At 43.6% G+C, this 26,179-nt stretch overlaps 1 protein-coding gene across 1 annotated transcript in view; it reads right to left on the bottom strand.

Moving 5' to 3' along the window:
- BEND5 (BEN domain containing 5) overlaps positions 1–26,179 on the bottom strand; it is an 883,422-nt gene that overhangs the window by 181,930 nt on the left and 675,313 nt on the right. Inside the window, exons 7-8 of the mRNA XM_038144486.1 lie at positions 25,352–25,441; positions 932–1,046 (exon numbers count right to left, since the gene is read on the bottom strand). Coding sequence (XP_038000414.1) covers positions 932–1,046; positions 25,352–25,441 — 205 coding nt within the window. The remainder of the gene's footprint in view (positions 1–931; positions 1,047–25,351; positions 25,442–26,179) is intronic.

The raw sequence follows: 26,179 nt of genomic DNA, 5'->3' as shown, positions 1-26,179 counted from the left end.
TACCTAATACTTAATCTAAAACTCCCCCGGCACAACTTGAGGCTGTTTCCTCAACAAAGAGCTGCCAGCAGCCCCATTTTCTGCACCTTCTATCTTCCTCCTCAGTGGTCTCCTCGCCCATACAATAACCCAGCCTTATTCTGCTTAGCAATGCAATACCTAATTACATCAAAGCTCGAGGTAGCCTGGCTGCAAAGTGAATTGTGTTATTTAGTCTTGCACTGTAAGCAAAACCACATGCAGTATATTTCATTTCTCAGGGGCTTCTCCAGAGAACTGTGTGGTACATGTAATTGCCCCCACAAACAAATCATCAGCTAATCAACTGCTTTTCATTATCACCTCCAGCAGCACATTTATTTTGTAAATAAATGCATTAAGAGCAGACAATTTTAGGGAAAACAAAAGATTATCTGAATACGATCTCAACAGAGGAAGTGGTAAAGTAGTAATTCAAATACTAAAATGGAGAAAAATTAGCATAGGGTGGAATGATTATTCCATTCCATGTATCCCTATCTATTACAGTACAATAACAGAGTGAAATCTGTGACTTTAATGGATGATCTGGGTAGTTTAAGGCAGCTGTGATTGACTGACACATTTACATAGAGGCTGATGAGCAGCATAATGAGTGCATTCATAAAACACAGCTAAGTTCTAACTCTAAGCTGACATTAACTCCCACACCTAAAGGAGGCCTGTAGAGCAGACACCCTGCTGTCTTGGGGAGTTGCTCTCTACCTCCTGAAGCAAAAAATTCCCTTTTTGCCCCTTTCCTAGGTGGGAATTTCAGGAAGCACATGTCCACATTAGAATCTCCAGTTTAAGAGGAATTAATTGAAACAAGTCACGTAAAATTTAATGACAAAACAATGCAAGGTGTATAAGGCAAATATAACAACACACGGGTTCATTCCCCATACCATACCTGTAATTTCCTAGGTAAACTCCATCAGGATTGAGCATGGGAGCAATCTTGAACACCAGGTGGTCTCTCAGTACTTTAGCAATTGGATGGTGGCTCACGAGGAAATCAATTATACCTGAAAAAAAAATTTAAAAAGGAGTTTGAAGAGGGTTGTCTGTGACATCAATGATTTCCAGATATCTACTTGAAATTTCACATATAAAAGATTAGAATGATGATTCCTGCGTCCAACAGAACAAGCCACTTGCAATCACGTAGCACCTGCCACCTGTTTAAAACTCCAAGAACATTAAGGAGAAATACCTGAATCTGTCCTCATAATGCAAGTACACCACAGCTGCATTGCCAGACACTGTCAGGTTTCCACAGAGGGAGAAGTTACTGCTCATCAGCTGAGCCACAATTAAAAAACCTAGAAAGGAGAAATGAAGATACCCCTCACACCCAGCCTGCACAGAGCTCACCTTCTGAGTGGAAATTTGTTGAGATGAACCATCTCAATTTCATTTCAGCATACACCCAGACCTAGCCTTATGTATGAACACAGATCTCGGATCACCTGCATGTATGAAGAGGTGTAAAATGCCTCACAAAAAATTGGGAGAGCTGCATAATATGTGCACTGGGCACAGGGATATTATGCCACTGGTGGACTGGAATTTATGAGGTCATATTCTTCACTTCTTTTACACTCATAAAAACCAGGAGTAACTCCACCTCAGCAGCTCCTTTAGTGTGGAACCCAGGCAAGTGATGGGGAAGCAGATCCTAAATGTCTTTCCTTTGGGCACGTCACAGCACCAGAGCCTGCAGGAGCTCCTTCCTCTTGGCCTCGTGCTTGGGGAGCCACTGAACATTGCCTCAGCCCAGGGCTGGTGCTGGGGCAGGAGGCAGGAATCTGGCAGTGAAATTCACTGCTCATCCCTCCACTGAGTTGGTACTGACAGAAATAGCTTCCAGGGAATTAATGTTGAGATAAATTGAGTTCCTGTGTAATCTCAGGACACCCACAGATAGGTCATGACAATTTGCTATTTATTGTAAGGTCCATCCTGTGAAGCAGGAACCATTTACTGAATTTCCCCAGAATAAATCAATCACTACGGTCTAGTAACAGGATAAAATTAAGCAGAGAAAAATTAAGGCTGCTCATCAGTAAAATTTCAGTAATGGTGAGCTCTATTAGAGTGTGGAATTGTCTCTCCAGGGTAAGAGTGGAATCCCATCATCAGAAACATTTAACACTGGACAGGGTAAAGCCTCAGGGAATAGCTATAACAAGAAACAATTCAGCATAGAAGGAATGGCCTGGGCTAACTAGCTGACTTCAGACCTGATTTTTTGTGATTCAATCAAAATATAAAAAGAAAAAGCCCCTAAACCCCATGTTTGTGACAGGTTAAACACACTTGTTTGCAGCTTGGCTGAAACATGCATTAAAGATGAGACAAAAATCTCACATTCTGCATGACTCCTTCATTTAGCTAATTTCTTAAGGCCCACTTTGTATTTCAAATACCAGAAAGTCTGAACCTAGGCTGCTGCTGGAATGAATTCTAATTTTCTGAGGCATATGGAGAAAAATGAGGCTTCTGAAATGTCTGAGGTGATCAAGGTATAGTTGACTCTAAACATCAGCAACTTTTTCATGTCTCAGTGACTAATCCTAAAGAGGAGAGAGGAACTTTCTGTAACCAGGTCTTCCACTCGAGAAGAAACTAAACCTGAATTTCGGAGGCAGATTAGCATATACATAATTATATTTCTCAGGAAATGTTCCTGCAATTACCTCCTCTCGATGAAGGAAACTGAACATCGATCTGCTTTTTGGCTGGTGTTGTGACTTTTGTTCATTATCCAACAGCAAGAGCACGAAGGAACGACGGGGACACAGTTGGATCCTGAATAACCAGATTTCCTAACTGTATGCAAACACAAAAAGCTTAGCTATGTTAAACTGCTGGTCTGACTGTTTTCTGGCAGTGTCTGAAACATAATCCACAGCACTCACACCTGGAGGGCTCAAAATCACTTAAAGGGAAACAACCACTCAGTTAGTCCTGGGTTTCTCAAGACCCGGTGCTGGTTTTAGTTTTAAAGAGCTTGCAACTTGACTCAACTAGACTCAAGCATCACATCAGTTTGTGTTTTCTAAAACACTTGGAGAAGTTAACTACTCAGAAATCAGTGTGTCCAGAACAGGTTTTATCCCAGGTTAGATAAGACCCTTCAAAATCTCCTTCAAGTGGAAATAAAACCAGCACAAATATCACATTGTGGATCATTGCTTCAGCAAAGGCCCTGGCAGCACACCAGGCAGGCACATGCCACAGCTCCTCAGGCAGCTGAGAGGACTGGGAATACCTCAGGGGTAACAGGACTGCTTTTCTTTCAGGAGGTGACACAAGAGCCCCAGCTCTCAGGGCTTTGCTGTGCCAGTGGAGAGGCTTGTCCATGTTCTGCTCATTTCCCCCCTGTTTCTGATGCAGCCTCACTCACAGAGTTTGGCAGGAGCACTTTGGCAACTGGAAGCTGCAGTTCTCAGCTCCAGCAGGCAATTACTATTCCCCAAGAAAGAGCATGCAGTGGCGTGGAAGGCTGCTGGTAAACATGCAGTGGGTGAGGGTCTGCTGTGCCTGATTCTCTGCTGCACCCAACTAAAGGATCTTGGGCACCCAGAGCTTGGTGTCAAACACGACTCAGCATCTCCCCAGGCTGCTCGGGCTGCTGCAGCCAAGTTACCCATCAAAAGGAGATTTACTTGATTTTCTTACTTAGCAGACAGTCAGTTAAACCTGAAGAAGCCTTACCCCGTTGTAAAAATACCAAGGAAGAGTTAAAAATAACTCTCAGAATGCAAACCTGGAAGTAGAGGCCATTCTAGGGAGCATGAGAAAAGCATGAGACAAAAGGACACATTTACATATACAAACCTCACCCTAAAATTATTGTAAGTATCCAAATAATCAATACAACTAGGAAATAGCTTTGTCCTTCAGAGGAAACCAATAGTTCTGGACTGCCTGAAATAGGCCAGATCAATAATATTTAAAATAAAAAGACAGATATCAGAGTATTAAACAAAAAAATACCATTGCCGAGAACTTGGTCCTCCTGTTAATAAATCAATACAAACTAAATTTTACAGCTCCTGTAATCAGCAAGAGACATATCAGTGTATCTCATTAGGCCAGGGTTAAGAATTTGGCAGCAACCAAAGCCCATTTAATATCATTTACTTCAAGGCAGACATGGCAATACAACAGATGCCCTAATTTATTTGTTGATCTTTGTATTAAAATAACAGTTTGCTGGTAAACAGGAAGGGTAATGATGCCAGTCACCCTTGTTAGTGGCTAATAATTGCTTAAATGGTCCACTAATTGACCTGTGGTACTGTTGAAGCACTGGATCGTGTTGCAGGGCATGAAGTAAACAAGGCCACTGTAATGTTACTTTAGAGAATGACTTCTGGAAATAGAACTACTTATTGCCATAAATTTTCTTTTCACAGATGAGCAGATTAATTGGTCTGCCAATTAGTCTGCTATTAAAGAGAAAAAAGGGCTGCCCACAGATTGGTTGGATCTTCGAACTGTAGCCCCAGTTTGGGTCAAAGGAAATAATCCAATCTGAACCAGTCACATCAGCTATGAAAAATAAGACAAGCATTATTTAAAAACACAAACCTCTGTGGCTGGAGATCAAGAAAAATAGCCAAATAATGGAGTATTAACTCTTCAAGAGACTTCAAAATGAAATAGAGAATGTGATGGAATGGGCCTACTGAGGCACATTACAGTGTGGAAAAGTTCTCCAATTAGAAGAAGCAAAACAATATGGATTATTTTCCTCTCAAGCTTTCTGGAAAGCAATTAAAATCTTTATATTTCAAATAATAATGTGCAATTATAGATGCTGCCTGGAACCAGAACAGCTCAGAAATCAGCATTCAGCCATGACACAAGAAGAGGCTTATTCATAGTCCACTAAAAATCCACCAAAGTCTTTACATCAACTTCAAGGAGATTTTCATAGTTGCAAGCAAAAGGGAAGAGAGAATTTAAAACGAAGGAAAGGGAAAACAATACTCACAACTGCAAGCATTAGAGACACAGCCACTTTGACTTAAAAATGACAGACCGTTAAAAAACTGATTTCTTGGTAAACCCAGTTTCACTGAAACTCCACCAAATCTGAACCAAGCCCCTTCTACTCTGAGTCACTTTCTTATCATTATCCTTTCTCAAGGCTGAATGCACATTTTCAAACTTCTCCTGCCTTCTGCAGCTCAGCACCTCTCATCTGCTCCAATGTTAGGTCCCGTGGCATGTTTCTGCCCAGACCAAATTATCTGCTGGTTCTTCTCAAGCAAGTTAATCATTCACTCCTCCATAACATGCCATTTCCACTGTTCTGTCAAGACATTTCCTCAACCAACCTCCTTAAACTCTTTTTAAACTTCCTGCTGGCTCTAACATGACCTCTCCACATTTGCTCCTTCCAAAGAAAAGCCAGCCTTATCCCCTGCTTTTTCCATTACTCCATCCTTTCACCCTCAGTCTGACAATATATTTAATTGTGCAACTATATAATACATTTGCCCTGCTCCTATTAGTGAAAATCTAATCAGCACAGATCCTAATGCAATATGGCAACTGCTAATGCAAACATACCCTGCACTGTATCTAGAATATGCCAAGAAAGAAGTGATTTATGTTTTCAAACCCATTTCCTAATGCTGAGTAGCTGCTGGTACCCTTCAGCCAGCTCACCACAGCCTGCAGGTGAAAGAGAATGTGACAATTGGGCTCTAACAGCCATAGGATCTATTCACTGGAAAATAAATGTAAAGGAGTCCCAAGTGCTAATGCTCATATGAAACTGTTGAAATACACTGTTGAAGGAGACTGAATCCAATGTGAATGACACTCTGTTTCAGTGGAGAGTAAGAAAGCAAAAATAGGGAGCTGGGCTTTTTGGAGAGGGTTTTTAATGTGACAGCGAAAAAAAACCCCAGGTGATAATGGCCAAGCAGTTACAATATTCTGTCTCCAAAAAACAAGTACAAAGCACAGAATAAATGACAGCAAGCCACCACTGTGCCACCATTTGCCTGAGAAGCGTTTCTCCTTCAGCAGCAGGGCCCTTGTCTGTTCAGCCTTTGCCCTGTCTCATGGCACTGCAGGAAAAAATCCCATCAACCAAAACAAAAAAATACAAAACATGAAGAAGACAGATGGACCCTTTTCTCCACCCCAGCATGGTGGGAAAGGTGTCACACTCCCACTGAACCCTGCCCAGTGCAGGCCACATCAATGCTGTGCCAGGGTAGGCTCCAGAGAACACACAGCTGCTCCTTCAGTGCAGAGCCCAACAGGCAGAAATGTCCAAAAATGCCTTATTCTGAAGTGTTTCAATGTTCAGCACAACACAAGAACAGAAATAAAAGCATGTGAAGGGTGATAAATGAGCAGAGCTGACTCATAGTGAGGTTACTGACATGATCTCACATCATGCTGTCACCAAAATTATTCCTACAAAAAGATCATCACAGAGGGGTCCATATGCACAAGATCATCACAGATGCTGACTCTGCCCCTTCTTACAGTTCTGCTCCTTCTCCTAATGTGGAAAAACAGATTGACAAACTCCAACGTGTTTTGTTTGCGGTATTTCACTGTTTTTTAGAAATATGTTTCTTGGGCAGGGGAAGGGGTGAAGAAGGGTGATGCTAACATCAATGCAGAAAGAATCTGTAGATTTTGAATGCTTTGTTAATAGGTTGCTTTGTCATTTCAAAGGTCCCCTTGGAATCCATGGCAAAACCCAGGTTTATTTCATCAAAATTAAAAAAGCTAATATGGCTGGTGAAGAAGTGTCAGAACTCAGAATGTCCCACAGACATTCTTGGACGTTCCAGACCCAGGTCAAAAGCATCTGAGACCCTGGCATGCAGCCAGAGACCCCTGTGGCTTTGAATCTGACCCATGGAACAGTTTACCAACTTTGCAGGAAGAACAAGAAGTCACAAAAGTTTAGATATTGTAGTAGAAGTAGTCACGAAGTAAAGGGTAGGATTTCTGAGTGCTGTACAGGGGGGTTTTAAGCCTTGTACGCAGGGGTCCAAGTTTTGTACATGGGGGTCAGGAGATCTAAGATGGAGGGACTTGGGTGTGCCCTGTCCTCTTTCTTTCTCCTTCCTAGCCTCCATGTCTTTGGTGATGTTGGCACTCACAGATTGGTCTAGAGTAGAAAGTCACCATTCAATATAGATAGTAGGTATTGGAGAAAAAGCATAAACATGTAGTACGTAATATATGATATAAAAGATGGCACCAGCCCCCTGGGAGGGCAGTGTGCCTTTGTCTGACCTGCTGAACGGGCCACAGCAGTTCAGGAGAAGAATCTTGTAGATAACCAACAATAAACTACCTTGAGAACAGACAACAGAAGACTACTGAGTCTTTCTTTGAAGGCACGGGTTGGAGGAGGGACTTTTCCATCTTTCGGGGTCATCCCAATCCAGGGGTGAAACCCCACAAAGAAGCACTGCAAAACTAAAACAGGCACCTGCTTATGGCGTTAGATGAAGGGAAATTTGATGTCTGAATTATGTCACCAGTTTCCACGTGCCCAAACTGGTGTACATCGGCATGCATATGCCTCTGTCTCAGTAGTCTCTGGAACTGAGACTGGGGAGATCCAGAGCAGGACCTGTTTTCCCTGAGCCCCTCTCTGGCCATCCTCAGCACACCCAGGTGCAAGGCAAGGTGGGCCAGGAGTGCTTGCTCTCAGAGGGATGCAGCAGCTTGCCCAAAACCTGAGCATCCCTCAGACCCCACTTTTCAGGTCAGACTCTTCTCCTGCTTTCTCTGCTGATGTTCAGACTTCATTTAGACTTCCCCCAGGAAAGGCTCAGAGGGGACCTGCACAGGCCTGAGGGTGGCACATGATGAAAAACAATCTAGGTTTTTGAAAATGCAGAGAAGTGAACAATATTCCCCAGTGGTTCCTGTGGACAGGAAGGTCTCAAGGGAGACAACAACTAAACAACAACTGCCCATGGCAAAACACATCAGAGCCAACCAAGGCAGGTGAGACAGCTCTAGGAAGGACATCCCTGGTTACGTTATTTCGGAAGGGTACAGAAAGAAAAAGGCTCATTGATTCTCTTGGAGTATCAAACTTTTTGATCACACAGCAATTCGTCCCCAGCTAAACAGGTAAATATTTCAGTGTAAGTAAAAAGATCGTGTTGCATGAGTTTGGTTAGATAAAAGCACCCCAGAAAAAGTCTGTAGATTCCCATGGGTATTTCAGTTTGTTTTTTTTTAAAAAAAAACCCTGCAACCATAATTGCTATTGTAAAAACCCCCTAAAAACCAAACCAACTGTTGGTACTGGTGCACTGTGCACAGAGCCCCACTTCACCTATTTTAAAGAAGTTCTAATCAACCCGAGACAGAAAAGTTGCCCACCTAACTAAGGATCCAGCTGCAATAAGCAGATTGATTAGAAACACATCAAGCTATATTAAGGCATGTTTGTTCTTTTATTTACCATTTAGCCTCTCATCTATTCTCTGCTGTAACTCTTGGTCTCTTCAAAACACAGGATTAAAAGCAAAGGAAATCTCAAATAATGGGATAAAATGAATGTGCAGGAAATGAATGGGTGAATTAGATTACAGCAGATGAAACACCGAGGTCTCAAATGCAAAATGCAGGGAGTTTATTTAATTTGTTACTCTTTTAAAATGAAAATATGCTCACTGACTTGAATTAGTAATTTTCCTGTTCTAAGATATGTTAGGCCATTACAGCTAGGCCTGTTTCCAGAGCAGTGAAATAAATGGAAAACAGCCAGTCTCCCAGGGAACACAGTCCTCACTGCATTTTGCCAACCTAGTGGAACAGTGCTAATGTCAGCTCCAGAGAAAACCACGCTTCTGCTGGAGGGGCCGCCTGCAAAGGAATTGAGAATGACTGGCAACAAATACTTCAAATGGCAGAGCAAGGCATTGTGGATTTTCTCCAATTTTAATGTGCATGGTAAGCACAGACAGTAATTGATTTAAAGAAGATTTTAAAAACCCATCATTCCTGAACATTCCCTCCCTCCCTCCTCCAGTCAGCCCAGGGTTTCACAAATAACTCATCTGGAATTTGATGTGGCTGGAGCACAAATCCATTGGAAGCAATGGGAACAGCAGTCCGGAACGTCCCAGCTGGGTTCTGTCAGTATGAGAGAGAAACTGCTCTGTCAGTTGCTGACCCAAGTCAGGGCAGCTCAGCCAACACCTCCACCCCTCCAGGCTTCCCAGATATCTTGTTTTGCATGTAATGATCTAACTGAGGGGACTGAAGTCTCTGGTGGAGAGCCACAAGTGTGTGACAGCCCTGTCCAAACACATCAGCAGATCACAGGGTGTGGGGACAGTGAGTGCCCACCGTGCTACTGCATCACAGCTCCGTGATGAGATGACTCTGACCATCCTGGTACCCAAACATTTCAACTGTTGTGAGGATACAGGAGACATTTCTGCCACCACAGCCTCAAATGACATTTGGCATCTATTCAGATCACAACTTCAATGAAGATTTGGGAAAATTGTGCCATAGTAAAACATTCTGGGACTCCTGGGTAAGGAATTGGACCATATGATACCACGAGGCAGACCTTGTTTGCCATTTTAATGTGTCTGCTGATTGGACAGGACTGACTGGGATGGAAACCTTTAAATTTATTATGGATATTCCACATAAAGGAGGCACATTTACACCACTGCCTTCCATGTGCACTATCCTACTATTTTTGAGAGACTTCTACATTTAGACCGTGCAGACAAGGCCTCAGAACACCAAAGAGTTCCAGACCCTGACGCTCCGGATGCATTTCAAACAGGGAGAATATACAGTGAAATGGATGTGACTGGAATAGTCAGTCACAAATCAGCAGTCTACAAGTACAATCAGTTCAGTGTAGAAAGTTGCTAAGTGATGAGTGTTTGGGATTTCCTATGTATTTTTATGAGCTGTTGCTCTTTTCTCATAAAAAGATTCACATCTGCTTTGAAGGATATGTGGCTGCTGGTGCTTGGCTGGAGCACAACATCCCAATTCAGTGCTGAAAAGATATAGATATACATTGCCAGTAAAACATAATTAAAGTTGGCATTCCCAGTGACTGGGATGTGGGACCAGGAGCCAGAATGCCAGATCTTAGTCTCCAGCACTGCTGATTTTTGGCAAGTTTCTACTAGAGTCTGCTATCTTAGTGTGTTCAACTTGAGATAGCAATGGCCAGATTTGCAGGGCAGCAAAACTGGCATCTCTGGGGCCAAAACCAGCAGATGGATTTTCCAAACAAACTCATGAAAGCTCACTGGAGCTGACTGTAGTTGGAAACATGGCAAGTGGCCACAAAATGCTAGGTGTTGAATAAAATTCTGAAACTTTTCTGCTCTTACTCAGCTGTCACTCGTGAGATCTGAGCCACTGACAGTCCATCCCCAGCCAGCTCTTCCCTAAAGGTAAGCACTTTCTGAAAATCAGCCCTGTAGAGGTCAAGATGGAAAGACTTTTGGTGACAGAGACAACCCGTGTTGCTGGTCAGTTCAAAATTGCAGCCTTGAGTACTCTCATTCTGCTCTTTTCTTCCAAACAAGTAAGCACAGAAAGGAGCACACAAAGTGTTCCATAAAGTGTAGCTGGTTCTTAGAACCTCACAGGATTACCTGGAAAGGGTAAAACGTGGCATTTAATTTTGCCTGTTAAAATTGTCAGCCAAAAAAAAAGAAAAGACAATTAAGCCTTTTGCAAGGACAAGTCTAGCTCCTACTTTAAAATTCACTAGATGCTTTATACTACCCAAAGCCTGATCCTGTCTGAAAAGCCAAAAAAATAACATTACTAAACAGACTTGAGTAGATGATGAGACCACACAAATGATCTTGTTACAAAAGATGCCCTAGGTCATATAATTCATGCAATTATTAGGATACACATTCATGTAATCTTGTTCTGATAAAACTGTCTTCTAGCGTGCCTTAAGACTTGCTCTGATGCTCTGGCAGTTTAACAGCTGGAAACCCCAAGGAACCAAACACTTTGACCCTTTCTCTTATTTGTTGGATGCAGCAGTTTCTGGCCTCAGGACCCATTTGGATGCCATTGAATCAGATTTTGCATCTTTTCAGACTTCAGGAAAAAGACATAGAACAAGGAAAAAACCCATTAGATTGAAGCTTGGGTGCTGGAACACTTGATCAGAGCAGCAGTGGGGTTTTGGTGGCACCATTTCCCTCGTTCCACTGCAGCTCTGAGTGCAGGGGACTCGTGCTCTCTCCAGCAGCACTCCCAGCCCAGGTGGAACGCCAGGTTAATCCCTCCCACTATTTCATGTTCCTTGCAGCAATGGGATACCCACAAGCTTCAAAGGAGTAGACTAATTTAGAAGAGCCTTTAGAAGAGCAGAATGAGGCCAGGGCTGGATTTGTCTGGTAAAAAGTGCAAACCTGCACAGAGGGAAGCAGACTGTCTGCCCTCCACAGAGATGAACTCATATCTCAGCCCCGTAATTACCCTGATGGCTGATGTTTCTTGCTTAACCACAAACTAATCTCCCCAGGCCCAGGGCCAGTTGTGCAGTTCTCCAGTAGAATTGATGCAACAGCAAAGACCTGTGACTTGAAAGAACCTGTCAGGCTGACAAAGAGAGGAGGTATTGGCAGGAGCACACAGCTCCTGCTTCAGGATTGCCTGAAGGGTTCCTAAATTCAGTGCACAGCACAGACTGAGTGGGTGGCTTCCTTGGCTGGCTTTCCTTTCTTTAATTTTCTTAATATGCTGTAAGGAGCTTGGAGTTCTCTTTGCATCAAAATGAGCCTACCAATACCCCCTGGATAATGCCTCTTTTCCTCCTGGGGAAAAACAAAAGGGTTCCTGGAGAAACACTGCAAGGATCAGATGATCTTGTTTCATTAATGAATTACTTGGGACTTATCAGAATCATTCTCAAGATGTTACCTCAGAATATGATGTGCTTGGTCATTATTATTCAAAGTATGTTCCTCCTGTGAGTGTGAGTCCCCCAGTCAGCTCAAAAAATATTCACTGCATTATGGCCCTCAATTTTTACAGAATTAACTCATGTTAAATACAGCTAGAGTTGAACAGAAATGTGCAGAAGATTCCACCTTCCCTGATGTGCAAGACAAGAGACAAACCAGAATAGAGGCTTGATTGCAAAGAGGAGGAAAAAATAAACATAAGAGGAGTAAAATCCAGAATGCATGAGCCAGAGTCAAGCAGGCATGTACCCTGGCAGAATTAACTCAGGCACCACTGCACTGTTTCCTGCTATCCTTATCAGCTCACAAAACACCAGACTTTTCACCATGGCCCTGAAGGGGAGTTTCAGCTGTCCACCAACAACTCACACAGCACCAGCAAGGAGGTAAAAAAACAGAAACAGAAAATCACTTCATTCTCCAGTTTGCTATTTAGAGCTGTAAGGGTCTTGCAGGGGAAACAGAGAAACTGCATCATTATTAGAGGGCTGCTGCTTTACCCAGGAGCGGGCTGAGCTCCCCAGAGCCTGGAAGATGACTGCTTTCCTCCCCATCATGACAACTGCAGATGTGGAGGTCAGAAACCTTTCCAGGGCTGGCAAGAAGACTGCACCACAAGTGTAAATTTTCCAAAGTTGCCTGCACTGGGGAAAAGATTCCCAGCAGAGCTATAAAAGTGATAAAAATAAACTTTGATGGACACAAGGAGGACTAAGCAGACTTAGTTCTACTTGGGAAAACACTAAAAGTTGCAAGGAATAGCCAAAGAGGACGAAACTTCTCCTTTCAAACCTTTTGTTGAATTGTCTCCCCAGACTCAGAGCACTTCCTATATGGCCAGAGTCACCTTTTCATAACCTGGCAGCAGGTGCCTTTCTTTGGGAATCAGGAACCTTTGGGATTTCAGTGTGCTTGGCTGAACAAAGGTGGGCACTGGGAGCAGAGGCTGGACTAGTTTTACCCAGTTTTACCCAGTTTTTCCCCTGGGCCGGTCACAGAGTGCTGTTCTGCAGGCCCAGTGCACAAAGCAGCAGCTACACCGAGCTCTTACAGAATTAACTGTGGTCACAACAAGAACTGCAGAAACCTGAAGATGGATAGATTAGCCCAAGCAAAGAATGTGCTGTAAGCTGAGAAGGCAAAAGGTGGATTTCTCTGGAGGCAGACGGAGAATACATTTACATATGAAAATCTAATACACACTGAAAAAGGGAAAGGGCATTACATAAATAATGTGAGGGAAGAAATGAAAAATATGTATTTTTAAACACATTCTAAAAATGGTTTCCAGCACCTGCAAACATGCTGCTCAGCCAAGCAAAGACCCAGAGGCAACAGGCTTGAGTCAGGCAGGCACACACACAGACCAGAGGGGCCCTGCAGAACATTGCTTATTCACACCAAGTTCCCTTCAGCTGGAGGGTGTTAGGAGAGTATTGGGAGGGATCTCTTTTAATTTGTCTTTATCTTCAACAACCTGCAGACATTTGGTACTGGCCACATCACAAGTGGGCTCCTCAGCTAGACAGACTCTTGGTGTCATCACTGCCGGGATGAAAGTGGAACACAAATTGCTGGGAAGGAGCAAGAGCACACTGGTGCCTCCATGGGTGAAGTGGTGCCCTAATACTCTGCATCTCAAGGGGAGACAGGTACAGGACTCAGAAGAAAATTGGGATGTGGGAAAGGAACTCTTCCTTGTGCTTCAGCTCAGAACTTTAATCCACTAAGCTAAAGAGAAGAGCTGACGTGTCCCCTCCTCAGGACTGAACCCCAGCTGTTCACTTCTGCTGGAGATGTGGCTTTGCCATTCAAATGTGGCACATCCACACACTCCCCAGACCCAAACACTGGCAGCTTGGCCTGGCAGGAACCTGCACAGCCATTTCCCTCATTTCCCCTGTGGGGATGAACAACCAGATCACCTTGTAACTCCCGATACACGAGAACTTACACTAAGCCAGCTGTAATGGCACCTTTTGGCTGCTTATTGATTTCCACTTTACTGGGTTTGCAGGTTATACTGCTTCACTGTTATAGGATTTTCCTGTCCTCCCATTCAGATCGACTGAAAAGGCACAGGGCAGTTTCTTCCCTTCCCAGTGAGGGAAAGGCACCTGCAAGCTCCAGTGGCAGAGCAGGGCACAAAGTCTGCAGGGACCACGCAAGGCTGATGTCACCAGTAAGGCAGCAGCTCTAAAATGTACAACCAGAATCAGAGAGAGAGAATCCTGTTGATAAAGAGCTGTTTTACACTCTCCTGAGGTTACCTTCTGGGCATGAGAAAAGCAAGAGTGGCATCACAGCTTCCTCAGAGGTGGCCACCTGTCCCCTGAAGCCAGTGGGAGCTTCCTGCCTGCTCTGGGTTTGCCCCTCAAAGACATCCAAAAGTACCCCATAAGCAAAACCAGACCAAAGTAGATCTCTATCCATCTCCTCCCTGACAGATGGTATCAAGGTAGTAGAGGCTGTGCTGCTCTAATCAGTGCCAAAGAACAGTTAAAACTGAATTAAAACACGGAAGTCCATTTGCACAGCAAAGCCTGTAGCTTCAGTTTTGACAGGCAAACAAAGCAGGGACTGTATGTAACACCTGAACTATTTCTGGGGAAAAAAAAAAAAAAAGAAAGGAGTGATTTATTAAACAAAAACCTAGTCCTCAGGGAAGATCTGATGGCCAAGAAAATGCTGGCTGCATCTGAACTTCCTCCCCTTGACTCAGAGATTAAAGTTGTGTATCTGCAAGTTGCTTTCAGTGGTACTGGAGGGGACTTGTTAGATAGCTGCTTGCACATGGCTCCAGCAGGAAAAAGCTTTTTTCCCTGTGGTTCATTTTTTTGTCTTATAGAAGAATAAAAAAAAGACCATGTCTCTACATGAAGAAAGAAATTGCAAAAGCTCTGCTCTGCCCCTCGTCACTGGAGATGGATCTGTTCTTTTATTTACACTGCATGACATCCAGGCAAGAAAAAGCTCCACAGAAATAAATTAGGGTCACTCTCTGTCAGTGCAGATGTGCTCCTGGCTGTTAAGCAACAGAATATGGCATAAGCCCCTACCTCCACTCCAGAGAAAATTTTGCTGTGAAAATGAAGATGCATTGCAGATCCTAAAGGTGATGGTAATTAGCACTGGAAAGGGAATAATCAGCAACATTTCCTCACATGAGTAGGACCACCACAAGCATCTCTCCTTGTGAAGAAGTGAAATTCTCCAGGAGGGTATAAAAGTACATGTTTCCATCTGAGGAACATAATGGAGAAAAGTCAGAAGGATATAACTTTCAAGAGGCCTCCAAGGATTGAGGGGGTTTGTTGTTGCTGTTTTAGGAAGAAGCAGCTAAAAAAACCCCACTATTTCCTGAAGAATTCTGTTTGGAGACAGTCTTATTGCAAAATCAACTTTGAAGCATATTAAACTAAGAAGGCATAAGATGCTCTCATTCCAGAATAAGAATTGCTGTGGAAATGTTCTAATGCACTCTACATTCACAGTCTGCCTCAGATGCAAATGAAATCTCAAGTGCCAGCAAGCTCCAGACAGAAGCTCTCCCCAAGTGCTTTGCAATGATGGGTTTAAACTCTGGCAGCACTGTGCCCACAGCAGCTGATGTCAAGGTGCTGTTTCCCTCATATCCTTGGCCATTAGGAGCATTGCCAGGAAAAAAAATCAGAGCTCACGTGTCACCAGGGGTGAGGACTCTCTGACTTTCTACCTTGAACAGTCAGATTGAATTTTAAGGTCTTAAAGGTGAACTTAACTTTAAGAAACAGCCCCTTTTGCTGTGTGAAGGAGCCAGGCTACAGAAGGGAGAGGTGCCACAGAACACACTGGGATCCCAGTGATCTGCTGGCCCCAGGGAAGGCAACCCTCCTGCAGAGAATTAGGGGTGCAGGTCCAACAGGTTTCCAGCTCTGTTCCCTGCTTCTGCCAAGGAATGAGCGACACACCCAGCCTTTGAAAGATGGCACCTGGGCCAAGGCTGGGTCACAGCATTTTTCAGCTCTACTCTGGACTCTCTGACAGATCATGTCCCATTCGATGGAAGGCAGGTGAAGCTCACTGAGGCTGAATGGCTTCTCCTCAACCTGGGAATTAGGCACCCTCCTGTTCTCTCTTTGCTGTTACAACACCAAGCACAAGTGCTTCTAAGGGAATAGGACATGAAGTTGATCAGTGTTGTACTAAAATCATCACAGCAGTCACACTTCAATAACTACAAAAATTGAAAACTCTCAGTGATGCTCCTTTTGGGTAGGTGGAGGCCATGGTGAACCAGAACTTGCCCTGTTGACATTGTCTGTGTCACACTTGTTCTGTAGTCACCCAAAGATTATGCTCACCAATAATATAAAGCACATCCATATTTTAAACATTTTGCTTACACACTGTACCACTGGCTGAAAATTTTCAAGTTAACTTTTATCATGAACAAAATTTCACTTAAGGAGACCTGCAGACTTTTCCTTTCCCCTTCTTTTAACTGACCACAGATCTTTGCCTTCCTATGTTCTTTCTCTTTCCCACCACATTTTTTCCATGAAGTGACAAAAAATAAAGAAACAAGGAAAAAAAAGAGACAAAGGGAAAATAGGAGAAAAATAAGTGAGCTTGTATGAAATTTATAATAAAGCACTCTTTGAAAACCTGTAGCATTAGAAAAAATACAAATTAATTATTTTTCATTGATCTCAAATTATCTTTTACATTTAGCAGCAGCAAGGACTAAAGCCATAACCTCCAAGTCAGAGCACAGATACCAGGAGTGTGTTACCATTTGTGGAACATTTAATAAGTAATTTGACCCTTGAACCAACACTATAGGGCACATCTGAAAAATGCCATTTAGGGGTGACACCAGTCACTAAGGAACCAACCTTCCTGGCCAGAGTGATATTTTAGAGAGCTCTTTGCCATTGTTCAAAACTCCCCTAAATTTACCCTTTCTGCCTACAAAGTGTTTAATAGAAGTTTGCCCCTGCATTAGGGTCCCAGCAAAGCAATTTGTGCCTACATTTCTTCTTAGGTAAAATTAAGCAGAGCTGGTAATGAATGTGCACCATTATCCTTTCCTTCCCTCCTCAGAGTGCAGAGAAGCCAGACTGCACTGAGAGAGCAAAGCCAAGCTCTACAGGGCTGCTGTCTGGGGCAGAAGCTGCTCTCATCCCAAGTCCCTTCTTCTTGCCCTCCAGACAAGCTTTGCACCCTTATCTCTGTAAGCTGGAGAAGTCAGGGTGCCATGGCTCTCATAAACATGTACACAATGCAACAGGCACCCCAGGAGCTTGTGAGCAATCTGTGCAGGGGCAGAGGGAAAATTTAATCCCAGTGCCCTTGTGTCAGAGGAAGGTTTGCAGCAGCCAAGTCCCAGTCACTCATGAGTGCTGGCTGCTCAGAGCAAAGCAGAAGGAGCAGGAAGGTAAGTGCAGGGCACCTCGGAGACAAAAGGACTGAAAACAAAATGAAAACAACAACAAAAAAAAAATCAATTCAGCTGAACTCAGCCAGGGCAGGCAAAGAACAAAGGGTCAGAAGACAAAGCGGGAAACAATAGACCAACAAGATGAATATCAGTTGTGAGGAAGAGCTGGGGCACTGCTGAAGGAGAATGGAAAGGGCTTAAATTATAAAAACTAGAAGAGATTCCTAATTGTGAATCCTGACCTGCAGCACAGCTCTCACACACTGCTGCACTGACTGAAAGGGCTCATCTCAGCCTCGATTCCTTGATGGTCACTTATCAGAGCCCTTTCCTTGCCATTGACAGAGAGATGCAGATGAGATCTAAAGACAACCTCAAACTTCCTGTGGTTTTTACATCTTTGTCCTGAGTTTTGCATATTTATTTCCTGCCTTGGCCCAGAGAAGATCTGGTACCTGGGGTAATACTGCTCCCCTAAAAGTGTAGGACTTGCTGCCCATGGCCATACAGAGCAGTAACACAGAAAAGGACCCTGATAACTGGGCAGACATGGATAAACACCTTCAGAATCCACTCAGGCTGCAATTTTCACCGGGAAAACCAGGCCACATTAAGGAAAGCCAAGTGATCATGAAACCCAGGTAATCAATACTTTCTGTTTTTCCTATCCTCAGACATCAGCCAAGGCCCAGTGTCTACAAATAAGATGTGCTTTGCCCTGAAGGGAAGTTGGTAGGGCTGGGTGGAAATGATCTTTAAGCCCATGTTATCCAAAAGCATGAGCAGCCAAGAAACATTGCAAAACCAGGATGTTCAGGAGATTAATTGGGCAATCTCACGTGGAGACAAAATAAATTTGCCTGTTGTTCTACAATGAAAGCCTTTCTCAATTCTCCTCCCCCTTGAAGACCAAGGGCTCCTTTAGCTCTGTGATTACTCTAAAGAGGATTAGTTAAGCAGAGCTAGTCAAAGACCTGCTCTGGGCAAAGGGCAAACCGAGTCAAACAAAGCCACATGACATTTCTTAGCTGCACAGGCAAGGCTGACCTTGCTGTCCCAGGGCTGAGGAGTTACTGGAAGCAGAAAGATAAGCACGCAGGGGTGGGCTGGAGAGGGGTGAGCCTGCCTGACCAACTTTCTTTTCCTGCTACTGCAGATGGAACAGAAGAGGGGGGCTCAGCCACAGAGCAGCCACAGATGACACAGCTCTTCCCTCCAGGACAGCTCAGGTTTCCAAAACTCTGGAATTCTGGGGATTCCTCTGCAGCTGCAAACAGCAACACCCAGCTCATGCATGGTCCACCTCCACCCTGCCACCACCACACCTTCTGTTCTGTGCAGGAGCTCCAGAAAACACACCTTGTGAGGGAATGAACCACATGACTCTACAGCCTGAGGAATTTAAAGTCATCATCAATTTCCTCCAGCGCAGGAACCAAGGTGTATAACCTCTCATACCTGCCTGACACCACAATGAATTGATTCCAAGCCTGTGGTACCTTGTAATAGCCAATGTCACAGTGGGTGTTAGGAATTCCTCCAGCAGTCTGTTTGCATCAACAAGACTTTAAAAGGAGCTTTTATTTCCCTTACTCCAATATGGATGCTTTAGTATTCTCAGAACAACCTCTCTCTCCTGGGATGCTTCACACTAAAATCTCATCCAGAAGATTTACAAGGGACAGACAATAGTGGTTTTCATGTTGCCTTAGAAGCCAGGGAGAGTGTTTCCCTTTGTATTAAAGCTTAGGAGCTATGCACTTAAAGAAGAAAAATCTTGGTGGGAAGGATGAATGCAATTTAACATCTTTAAGAGAGCCCTGCAGCTCGTTTTATGGTTGGGCTGTTGAATTCTGTTGCCTTTGTTTGCTTCTCATCATTTGGTTTCCTGAACACCTGTAAAAGAGCCCATGAACTGCAGCTCCTGCTCACCACGTTCCCTCACTGCTCCTAAATGCTGAGCTGCTCCTGAAAGGACAGGAGTGTTCCCATCCTCCTGAAAGCACAGGAGTGTTCCCATTCCCATCCTCTCCTGACACAACTTGTGCATGTCATTGTCTGGGTGCAGAACACCATTCACTTCATGGAAAGATTCTACTCTTCTTTCGACCAAGAGCGGTCACCTCTAGGGTGGAACTCTGCACTAGGGGATGCACTTTGCTATGGACTGCAGCCAGAAAAGATTTTCATAGGATACCATAAGTATTGAAAGGGAATGTCTTTATACCTCAGAGGGTGGGGTGGCAAGAGAGTATTAAAAATACCCTTAAAGTGGAGCTTCCGTGTTGCTCAGTTCTCTTCGGTCTTAGCAATGCAGCCCACAAAGAGAAACACTGGAAAAGGCTCCCAAAAAAGGCATTCCTGAACCAGAGAGCACTCCTTCCTTGGCTGCCTGGCTGTGGCAGAGCCCCCTCCTGCACCCAGAGATACCTTACAAACACATCCAAAGAGGAATTGCAGACTAAGCCTTTAAACATATGCATTCCATTCATTGGAGTCTAGAAGTAGCCAGGACAGCAGAAGTGTTTGCTTCCATTCTCTTTCATTTGGCAGAGAAGACAGAAGTGAGACTTGACAGTAATACAACAAACATGCAATTACAGGATTCCTATTCCCTATGGAATGGTATTTTCTTTCCTCCTCTGGTAGGAAACATAGCTTGGAAACGAAGATGAATTGGCTTGCTAGGCACAAGAATAAAACAGATCAGGGAGATGCAAGCCATGCATTTATTCAGATGCACATTCAGTCTGATGGGAAATCTGGCAGATGATGTCCTCAAGCTTCTGAGGACCCAATCATTACCACCACAGGATTTTCTAGGTGCACTGCTTAATTCTCCACTGCAGCTGCTGTTCCCAAAAGGATCTTATACCAGTGGCTACAGAACTCAATTTCTTTTAGGAGAAATTTATACCCTGGAGACAGCTAAGCAAGGTCATCACCTCTGGTCCTTCAGAAAGGTTCTTTCCACAGGTAAAGGCTGAATTTACACTTGCATGTATAACATGTCCTGGCTTTCAGTTACTATCACTTACGTCCTAATGCTCAAAAGATTTATGCTTAATAAAAGAAACAGAAAAGCAGCTTTTAACCCTGACAATATGTTCCTCCTCTTTTTTCACAAGAAAAGGCAGAGTTTGGGTAAAATTCCAAGTAGAGGAAACCGGCTTCAAAAGGACCCTTCTCACACTTAAGACTCAGTTTCCCACAAGCAATATAAAACACAAATCCCAAACATATAACAAAACAAACTCCATAATACAACCACAAAAACCCACCCAAGTCACATTTATTTTATTTTAGCAACTTCACTCTCCTACTAACTCCCTCAGGTTTCCTGCAGGATCAAATTCAAAGAATTTGAAGGCACTGCCTCCACAAAATGAACTAGAAAACAGTTTTAAGAGGCCACTTTGGAATCGGTCCAGGAGTTAAATCCTTCATAGCACCTGGAGCATCCTGGTGACATAGAGAGCGAGTTCAATTACCCACTAGCCCAGTAAGTTATAGTGCAACATCAGAACTTGAGAGACAGCTGCTGGGAGACTTGTTTTCAGGCATTCTGTTGCCTGCTATTCCATGTTTTAAATTTAGAATCAAAATTTGTACAGGTTTTCAGATTTTTTTTTCCCTGCCCTCTGCTGGCAAGAGGGTGAGGGTTAAAAACACAGACAAAGAATGCAAACAGAAAATCAAGAGACCTTGCCCAGTGTAATCTGTGCCTTCATTTCATATCATCTGATTTAAGGTGAAGCAAGAGGGAGCATTCATTTAAGCAGCTATAAAGAAAGAAAAGATTGATTGAAAAGTAATTTTTTCTCCGTTCCTTATGGAAAAGAGTTCACAGGTGTCTGTTTTTCTTATATTTTCTTTTTAATGGCTGTTCCCTTTTCTGCCCATAAGATTCAAGGTCAGCTCCAGGTCAAATTACACTGAGCCTGAGATGCTCAGCAACTTGAAACCCAGCTGTGGGATTCCTGTCCCTCCTGTATTCCCCTGGGCTTCCATTCTGGCATCCCAGCCTGGAAATCCCTATCAGAGGCTTGGGGTACAAATATTCATTTCTGCATTTAGATGGCACGGTGGATGCCACACTGGCAAATCAACAAATGGGATCCTACTAACAGAACATGCTGAATCAATGAGTAAAATACGTGTCTTGGTACATCTAGACATGCTTAACCTTGGCATTACTGACTGCTGGCAAAAGTTAGAGCATAGAAGATGAACTTAAACGTAGGAGTGTCTCCTACAACTTTCCGTGGATGTGAGTAGTGAGGGACAGTTGCTTTTCTCCCACAAAGAACATAAAATCCAGCAAACATAGGAAAGAAAATAAGACTCTGAGAACATTGGGGCTAAAAATACCCCTATTTCCAGGTCTTGGATAAAATCCAAGCCTTCTGAAAGCTGCCTTATGGCCAGTGTTTAGAGGGTAGGGGCTTGCATGGGTTATTAGTGCATGCTGTTACCTGACATCTGTAAGAGTTAGTTTATTTGCCTTTACAGTATGGAAGAGAAAACAGCCCACATTTTCTTAAAGGAAAATACTGAGGGGGAGAGAAATGAGGAAAAATACCTAAGAAAGGAAAATAATCTAAACCCACAATTTCAGAAAAATCCCTCAAAATCTGAGCAGCCCAAGAGAGATGAGTTCAGGCTGTAAGATGAATTTGCAGTTCTTTGTGCTCACTACAAAAGCCCTCAAGGAGCAGCAGTGATTCCAGCAGTTGGTTAAAAAATGGTCTATAATAGCAAAATGAAAACAAATCTTCTCAATCCTGAACCCTACTCCTACTTATTCATCCCTAGAAATGGTGCAAACATCAATGCTCATGGTGACCATCACCATTGAGGAGGAGCCTCTGGATTGAAAGGTATCCATGTAAACATTCTGATTATCCTCTCTAATGACTGGGTCTCCATTTCCAGCCCTGAGCTCTACCACAAGCAGTTAAGAACCAGCAGGAAAACTTCCTAAAAAAGCTAACCATTGTACTAACTCTTAAAAGACCAAAACAGAAACAAAAGGTTCTTAATCCATCTTTTTTTATGAAGAGGCCCTCCAGGGTTTTGTGGCAGCTGCAGCATGTGTGAAATATTACAGCATTTGTTTGTAACTGCTGGATGAGGTGCCTGATGATTCTGAGGAGGTCTGGCTACTGCTGCAAGCACTCCACAGCTGGAAGGTGACAGAAATGTCTATCCAAGTTTAAAATACTTACACATTTGCAGGAATGAAGGGCATTTGTATCCAAAACTCAGTTTTCAGTGGATTTTTCATAGTAGAATATGAAGAAGAATGACACAGAAACAATTTTGAACAGAGAGGTGACAAGCTTTTTTCTTCCCACAGGAATACAAAATCCTTGCTTAGATTCATAATATGTGGGTAAAGTGGAGGACAAAGGATCGAAAGACAGGCACAAGCATCTCCTGATGTATTAAACCTAGAAAACTTGCTTCTCAGAGGCCATGGCTTGTCAAAAACAACAACAACAACAAAACAAACAAACAAAAAACCTCACAAAAACCACCAAAAAACCCCACCAAAGAAACGGGAGCTGTAATAGGTAGTTTCTTCCAGGCCCCAGGAAACTCCTGTTTGAAGTACACAGCTAAAAATGCCTCAGCAAAATCCAGGCCAAAGAGGGCAGGAAGGGAACTGGCCAGCTCAAAGACAGGTAGAAAAATGAGTAAGAAGTCAGATATTATCTTCAGGCTTTAAAGACAACAATGACTGAGCTGATTAAAACCAAAGATCAACGGGAAAAATGAAAAACAAAAAATATAAAGGTTTTAGTTCATTGTCTATTCCCCTATGGACTGATTCTCCAAGCTTGGGCAGTCACTGTTCTGGTCTTCCATCCATAAGATGCTGCTTGCTCCTGGGGAACCTTTGGGATCAGTTTCCAGATCTTAATACTCCAGGTGGTGAGCATTATCAAACATTCAAGAAGAAATCTTTCCACCAAGAAAAAAAATAGTCCTGACATGTTCCATATGCACTGAGCTGGCATCTGGATATAAAATCTGCAACACCTAACTATGCCAAAAACCTTCCTGAGACTCCAGAAATAAAATTCCTAAGTGTGCCCTCAACTTGACTGCCAGAGGAATCTTTTTTATCCCTTCTTTTGATCCTCCCACACAAAAGTTTCCAAAGATGGAGCAAGCACCCAGTTTCACATTTGGCAGTGCTAGAAACAACGCTGCAGCGGCCTTGAAACGTTTGACATTTCCACTTGTCTGGATGCTAAATCTGCACAGGAGGCAGCTCTGCCTGCACGGGGCAGGGGCTCAGTGCAGAGCCCAGAGCCTGTGGGTCCAAGCACTCCCAAAGGAGTCAAACAGGAGCTACAACTCAGCCACAGCAAGTTTCTCATGTGCTTCTCCAAAAATGATACCTTGATACCTCCTTGTTATTTTTCTTGTATTTCCTGCTTTTTTTGTTTGTTTGTTTGGGTTTTCTTTGTTTGTTTTTTTGGTTTTTTTATTACAAAGCACTAAGTTTCCATGAGACAGTCAGAGCATGACTTCTATCTAGCTGTTTCATCAGGGTAAGCATGCCACACGCTTTTACACATCCTTTTCTTTTTTGTTGTTGTTTGATTATTTCCCTTTTGAATAAACTCTCCATTATCAAAATAAAATAACATCATTTACAAAGCACCGCCTCAGCAGCATGCCTCAGCTTTCATTTCACAGGGCTATGCCAGCAGCCACAAACAGAATCAAAGCAGCCAATTAAAAATCCATATTCATTAACAAACATCATGTGTGCTATAATGCCCTGCATTGACTGTGGCACGGCAGGAGATGGGAAACTCGCTGAGTGTTCCTGCTCTCAGTCTGAAGCATTGCTTGATTAGAGGAAGGGTTTTACCTTTGCTACTCCAGGCCAGCAAGGAGAGTGTCCTGCAAGCCCACGGGGCTGGGGCAGCAGAGGGGGCAGCTGCTGTCCTTTTGCCCCAACAATGCCAGACGCAGCACCTTGCCAGGATGAGGAGCACGCAGAGAACACCATGAACGTGTGCCAGACCCTCCCCATCGAGGTCTTTGGGTACCAGCAGGGCCAATGGCAATGGAGTCTGTGGCACCATGAGCAGACAACATAATAAACTCTGCATATGCTTGATTGATGCAGCTCATCGGCTCAGCAGGGCCAGGTCCAAGCTGCTGCAGAATTACCAAATTGCCCTGGCTCCAGGGGAGCCACTTTGATTTACACCATCAACACTTCCCTGCTGCAGACAGTCACATGCATAAGTACAATATTTCAGACCTGTACAATGAAGTTATATGAAGGCGTGCCAGGGTTATTTATTTATTTGTACCCACGAGCCTGAGATTTACAACTCTTTATAAATACAAGCTGGGCAATTTGCTTTCTATTTTTAGCAGGAATGCTTTGTGCAGGAAACAGCTGTCAGCCACTGGGAGCTGTGTTCCTCAGAGCAGCAGCTTCAGACAAAGAGAGGCCTCTTAGAATTCAACTGGAGAGCTAGGGTCACTGCTTTGTGATGGAAAAGAAGCTGGAGATGGTACACAGTGAGAAAAAAAATATGCAGTTATAAGAATAAACCCCAGAAAAATGGGCTGGAAAAGCTCTGAGAAAAGGACCTTTACACAAATATATTGCATGAGTGTGGCTGTCTCATTCTTCCCAAACAGCTTCAGAGCCCAACTCTGTCCAATTCTGACCAAGTTCAGCAAACCTTCACAAGACTTGGAGACAATCTATTCCTATGGCCTCAAGGAAGATGAGCAGCTGGGTATTGGAAGAGAGAATCTGCTGATATCCTCACTATGGAAAAATCTGTCACTTCCCCCTTTCAGAGCCAAAGCTATCCACACCAAGCACGTGCATCTGATGGAGAGGAGATCCCACCAGATCTGCCACCTTGGAGCAGACACTCACCTTGGCAGACGAAGGAAGAGGGCGTTTCCCCAGGATGCACCCGTGCTGTGATGAACACCACTTTCTGTTCAGCCCCTGGACGCAGGTTTGCTGCAGCAGAAAGGGGCAGGAGGCAGAGGGGGGGGAGAAAAAGAGAAACGAAGATCATTAAACTGTGCCCCAGATGTAGAAGCAAACAACTGTTAATTTTCAAAACACATCCTTTCATTAGAATTGGTCACACATTATAAACAAGCACAATCCCTAACCAAAGGGGCAGAGTCACCAGGTCTCCTTCCCAGACTGCACAAGGGTTGCAAGACTAATGACATGCAGCCAAACCTGCAACAACAAATTTAGCTCTCTTTTTAAACCCCAAGATTTACTGCAGCGAGTTTAACTGCACTATAATTGTGCTCTCACTCGTGATAAATGTCCCCCTGGGCCACAGGAATAGCACTGGGGCTCCAGTCAAGGTAAAGCCAATTGCACCCTGCATTACACTTGGTCCAAGCCTTAACAGTGCCAGGCAATGGCAAAGTGCTACAAATTATATTTATTAGGCTTTGCTCTGGAGGATTTAGAGGTGATTTTTTAAAAATCTGTTGAGTGTTTGGGACTGCATCTGCTCCAACTGAAAGAAAAGCTAAAAAAAAAAAAAGTGTAGAAAAGAGACCAAGATTAAATCCAGGAACCTTTTCCAGTGAGGGCATGAAAATGTGCCGTTTCCCCTTCAAATTGCAGGTAGGTGGAAGACAGATTTAGATCCCAACTATGCTGAATTTAACATGGGTTAATCCCTCAGCTTTGAAACCACACCACTATGGCCACCTGCTTCAGCCATAAACT

This window comes from Motacilla alba, chromosome 8, assembly GCF_015832195.1.
Source record: "Motacilla alba alba isolate MOTALB_02 chromosome 8, Motacilla_alba_V1.0_pri, whole genome shotgun sequence".
Classification (NCBI taxonomy): Eukaryota; Metazoa; Chordata; class Aves; order Passeriformes; family Motacillidae; genus Motacilla; species Motacilla alba.
The sequence above is the reverse complement of the archived record's forward strand: the minus strand, read 5'-3'. Positions and strand labels throughout refer to the sequence as shown.